Consider the following 5,662-nt stretch of genomic DNA (forward strand, 5'->3'; position numbering starts at 1 on the left):
CCCCATATACATTATCTGGTTCCTGAAAGTCTTTTTTCACATTCATTCTTTTATAGAAAGTGGGTGTCACTGGCACGGTAAGAATTTGTTGCTCATCCCTAATTGCTGTTAAACTAAATGGGTTGCCTGACCAGGGCAGTTAAGAGTTGACTATGTTTGTGTAGTCTGGATAGCTTTTATTCTAGTTTAGTTCCATTCCATATTGTCCTTTGTTTATTGCTTATACTCCATCCTGAGCCATTTACTTGGCAGTTTTTGTCAGTATTTGCCAGTGACTTTCATTCTCAAGTTTAGGACCACGAGGTCGATCCCAAATCTAGCACCATCGGAACAGAGCCTGCGTCGTTAGTATAATTCTGAGCCATGTACCAACATTTAACCAGCTCAGCTAACTGTATCCCTGTTTTCAAGTATCAACTGAGTGAATTCATAGCATTTTGTTTTTCTTCCCCACCTTGTAGATTTGCTCCGTTCTCCTGCAAGAAGAGAGCTGCCTGGATTCAGGGCAACTTGGAGAAGGAGTATTCGTTGATCATGGAGCAGAGCTTGCAGCCAGCTATCTGTCTTCACAAGTACCCCAGGTCCCAGATTGAAGTGTATGTGATGGTTCTGGAGAATGACGGCTCCACCTTGGCAGCTGCTTTGACTTGTGCTTCCATTGCACTGGCAGAAGCAGGCATCGAGATGTTCGACATGGTAGTGGGCTGCTCCTTGCGGCAGTGTGGAGATGACTCCCTCCTTGACCCAACAGCTGCTGAGGAGTACAGTGCAGCCAGCTCGCAGGCAGTAAATAATGGCAGCTTGACTGTGGCTCTGCTGCCCACACTCAATCAAATCTCTGGGCTGGTCTCCAAAGGAGAGTGGGAGGAGCAGACATCAGTAGAAGCAATCAAGGCTTGCATTGAGGGGTGTCAGAAACTGTACTCCGTAGTCCAGCAGTGTCTAACCAAATCAGTTAAGAGGAAAATCCCACAGCTTGTCAGTAAAGATTAGACGAACTTTTATTCATGGACATTCCAGTGAATGCTTTCTTTAAAAATAAATGTTTTTTACTGTTGTATTTGCTACATTTATACGAATTTGTAAAGTGTCCTTTGTTTAAAATTTAACTAAAATTGAACGACACGGTATTGGAGTGTGAGGTTGAGTTCTGTCTATGGTGAGATGTCTCATCTGCAGTGGTGTTGATGTTGAGCTTCAGTGCAGGGCAGGATCATCAGTCAGGTTTCCTGGTGCTGATTGTTGGAAGTGTGGGATTTGGTCCTCGATTCCCTTCTGTCTGGTTCTTGAGCAGTGTGGATGGAGTTGTGTTCTGGTAAAACATGATCTCCACGTGAAGCAGAGAGTAAACGTAATTCAATCTAAAGTGACATAGGACTGTCCCTTCACTGCTTACTTGTTCTCTGGCCATGACATTTATTTCTCCACTTCCTTAATGAACAGATTTCAACTCTGAGGGCCTATGGATTACACAGTGCAGTCTGTTTAGGATAAGTCTAATCCTTATGAGTTATTAAAACATGCAGTTTATTGGTGGATACATATCTCCTGCAACACATTGATGCAGAGTTTAGTTTTGAGTTTGGTTTGACCCCCTTCATACGCCATATTCTCCGACTGGTCCCAGAAAGGGCTGTTACTTCTACAGGGAACAAGAGACAGAGCCAAGGCACTCATGGGACAGAGAGTTTACATTGCAGTCTGACAGTCTTGCATTGAAATAGATCCCAACTTGACAAAGTGACTGGTTACTGGTTGTAAGGCTATTGTGTTAAATGAGCTTGGATAGTCTAAACTCAGTAGTCAGTGGCTATCAGCCTTCAAAAGAAAACTGCCCAAGCATTCAGTTCTGCTGGTGGCGCAGTGACAGCTGTGATGAATGTACTTCACTCAACTGCAGGAGCACAGTACAAGGCAGATTACTGGGCACAGCTGATGGATTTTCTTTGTCCCTCACCAAATTTTGTAGTACTGCTAGACCTAGACACACTTGATTATGAGTGTTCTGGGTGGGAGACATTCATCCAGTTGATTCGTTCACGAACTTGTCTGTTTGCTTTTTTTTTAACAAATAAAATCAAAATTCTCGACCATTCTGTCATTGTTCTCTGCATGCTGAGTTGTAATTTGGAAGAAATATCTGATTGCCTTTGGTAAATGCTGTTTGACATAGTGGAACGTCAGAATCCTGGGGAATCAGACCCGACTCCCAGTTAGTGATGGGAGTTATAGTTTGCTCGATGCCCCTGGGGTCATATAATAAAATGTTGGGTTTTTTTATGATTGCCATCAGGATCCCTTGTAACACCAGCTAGTTGTACACATTTACACACAGCCTGAAAAAAAATCTCTTTATCCCACTCTCTCCCTTGTGCCAAGCAGCCAAACCTTTATCCATGCCAGTAACTTGCCAGTAACACCATGGGTGCTTCTCTTAACTAGTGCACACCTTGTCAAATATCTTCTGGAAATCCAAATAGATCATACCCAAAGGTTCTCCTTTGTCTAACTTGCTTGTTGAAGAAGGGCTTATGCCCGAAACGTCGATTCTCCTGTTCCCTGGATGCTGCCTGACCTGCTGCGCTTTTCCAGCAACACATTTTCAGCGCTAACTTGCTTGTTACCTGAAAGATTTCTAATAGATTTGTAATCTCCCCTTGACAAAAGTGTGCTGACTCTGCCCTATTTTACCTGCACTTCCAAGTACCCTGCAATCTCATCTTGCAATAATGGATTGTAAAATCTTACCAACGACTGAAGTCAGGCTAACCAGTCTGATACATGTGACCATAAATAAAAGTGTGTTCCCTCAATGTCTGCTGCACACCCAGTCTTCCCCTTTTGTGGTACTCTTAATGATGGGCTTTGAAATACCCCACCCAGAGTACATTCTGCATCTTTACCACCCCCAGTGCTTTCTCCAGGTGGTGTTCAACATGGCGCTGATTCATCAGCCAAAGGGGAGGGTAGTATATGGTAGTGAGCAGGAGGTTTGCTTGCCCACATTTGCCATAATGCTGTGAGATTACGAAGATTTCAGAATCAGTGTTGAGGACTCCCAGAGAATTTTCCTTCCAAATATCCACCTCAGCAAGCTCTGTCCTAGCAGTGGGACAGGTACACCCAAGAATGGTGATGGTTACATTGGCTGTAAGGTATGGTTTGGTGACCATGACCTTGTCAAGCTGTTACTCAACTTGTGTGCCAGGATAGTTTAAAGACTTAAACCACTGTAATCCAGAAGTCAATTAATCTCCGTATGCAACAAATTGTATGTGGTGTACATCCATATACTCATTTAACAAATATGAAACAGAGGAGGCTGAGGAAAAAAATTAATTGACCTTAGAAAACTAAAGATGGAATCTTGTGATGCAGCATTCCAGATTGTGACTCCAGGTTCAGGTCCCACTCTCAGACTAATGGTCACAGAAGGTGCATTCATTATGTTGGTAAGTTAGTCATGTAATCGTATAAATCCTACCAATACACACAAAGGCAGAGTGTATTTTGATCTGAAACAACCCCTTTGGCCTAACTCGTCCAGCCTGACCAGGTTCCCAAACTGAACTAGTCCCGTTTGGCCCATATCCCTCTAAACCTTTCCTATCCATGCCTTTTAAATGTTGTAATTGTACCCACCCTCCATACATGCACTAGCCTCTGAATGAATAGTTGCCCCTCGGAACACTTTAACCCCAGTGCATCAATGTGGACTTCACCAGTTTCCTCGTTTCCCCTCCCCCCACCTTACCCCAGTTCCAACCTTCCAGCTCAGCACTGTCCTCAGGACCTGTCCTACCTGCCTATCTCACTTTTCACCTATCTGCTCCACCCTCCCCCCTGACCTATCACCTCCATCCCCACCCCCCCACTCTGCAGGTACCCTGCCTCTATTCCTGATGAAGGGCTTTTACCCGAAACATCAATTTTCCTGCTCTTCGGAAGCTGCCTGACCTGCTGTGCTTTCCCAGAACCACTCTGATCTAAAAACTGTTGGGCCAATCTCGATGGCAGGGAATCTAATCTAAAAAACAACTGTACACTATTCTCCAAATGGGGCCTTACAATGTAAAGTTGTGACATGATGTCCCAACTCCTGTACTCAAAGCTCTGACCAATGCAGGCAAGCATGCCAAATGCCTACTCTCCACCCTATCTACCTGCAACTCCACTTTCAAGGAACTATGTAACTGCACCCCTGAGTTTTGCTTTTCAACAGCACTCCCCAGGGGCCCAACCATCATGCAGTTTTTTTAAAAAAAAAGGTTACTGGTCAGCAATGTGATTGAAAGATATTGGAGTCTCCATCATCACTATCCATAGCTCCAGGCTACATGGAAAAGCAACTTGGCCTGTAAGTAGAATTAAAAAGTAAAGAATGATTTAAGATGGTAACTGGAAATATGTCTGGGCCACTTGGTAAATTCCTAAATGTGGTACTGGGATTGGACAAGCTGGTAACAAAGTCCGCGTGGCTTTAACTTGTCTATAGATTGGAATAGGCAGATTAGTGAATTTTTTGCGTATGCTTAGGTTGGTTTCCTGCAAAGAAAACTGGGTGTACAATCTCATAATCAGTAATGAGAAAGCCAGATTTAGTTAACATCCTAATAGTGCACAAACATTCCTTGAACAATGAGACATTTGAAAGGGAGAAACATGAAACTAGTTTTAAATTGAAGCTGACTTCAATGAGACAAGCGAGAGAAAGAATGGGATATCATCTGTAAATTTACAAAACCAAATATTGCCGGAGAAACTCAGGTCTGGCAGCAAGAATGGGAAAAAAAAAATACAACGTTAACATTTCAAGTCCAGTGGTGTTTCTTTAAGTGACAATTTATTGTAATACTTGTACAGAACTAAAGTGCAAGAGCTGTACTTGTCAAAAAAAAAACAACCATTAAAAACTAAAATGATTCTCTCCATCATAAGGTCAGAAGTGCGGATGTTCACTGATGAGTGTACAATGTTCAGCACCATGCACGACTTCTCAGATAAAATAAAAATGATAACTGAGAAAGATAGCAGCAAAGTGGGTCAAGGCCAATAGTAAGAGCTAGAAAATGAGTGTATGAAAGAAAAACTTATAGGAGATTCAAAGTCAACACAAAACTTTGCACAACTATGTTTGAGAAAGAGTAGTCAGAAAAAATGATAACAGTGACATTATTGGTGAAAAGAACGTAGCGGACATGATGAAACATTACTTTGCATCAGTGTTTATGTTGAGAAAGAGATCAGTATACAAGACTTCCCAAAGGAAATATCATTGAATCAGTGCAGGGATTCAACAAAATGAATGTTGATAACAATAATGATGAAATTAATAGTACTGAAGAGTGATAAATCCTCAGCTACCAGACTTTCCATCTCAGGATTTGAAAGAAATATGGCAGAATAATTTCCAAACTGTAATTGCCAAAGTTATAGAGTCCTACATACAGCATGGAAACATCCTTCGATCCAACTTGTCCACGCTGACCAGATATCCTAAATTAATCTAGTTCCATTTGCCAGCATTGGCCCATATCCTTCTAAACCTTCCCTATTCACATACCCATCCAGATGCGTCTTAAATGTTGTAATTATTCCAGCCTCCACCAATTCCACTGACAGCTCATTCCATACAGGCACTACACTTTGCATGAAAAGTCAA

The 5,662-nt window shown here is 42.3% G+C and overlaps 1 protein-coding gene across 1 annotated transcript in view; it reads left to right on the forward strand.

The window, feature by feature from the left end:
• The window catches only part of exosc6 (exosome component 6), a 9,212-nt gene extending 7,121 nt beyond the window's left edge, over positions 1-2,091 (forward strand). The window contains exon 2 of the mRNA XM_043707360.1: positions 462-2,091. Within this exon, the coding sequence (XP_043563295.1) occupies positions 462-993 (532 nt within the window). The 3' untranslated portion in view covers positions 994-2,091. The remainder of the gene's footprint in view (positions 1-461) is intronic.
• The last annotated feature ends 3,571 nt before the right edge of the window (positions 2,092-5,662 follow it).

The sequence above is a fragment of the Chiloscyllium plagiosum genome, chromosome 17, assembly GCF_004010195.1.
Source record: "Chiloscyllium plagiosum isolate BGI_BamShark_2017 chromosome 17, ASM401019v2, whole genome shotgun sequence".
In the NCBI taxonomy this organism is placed as follows: domain Eukaryota; kingdom Metazoa; phylum Chordata; class Chondrichthyes; order Orectolobiformes; family Hemiscylliidae; genus Chiloscyllium; species Chiloscyllium plagiosum.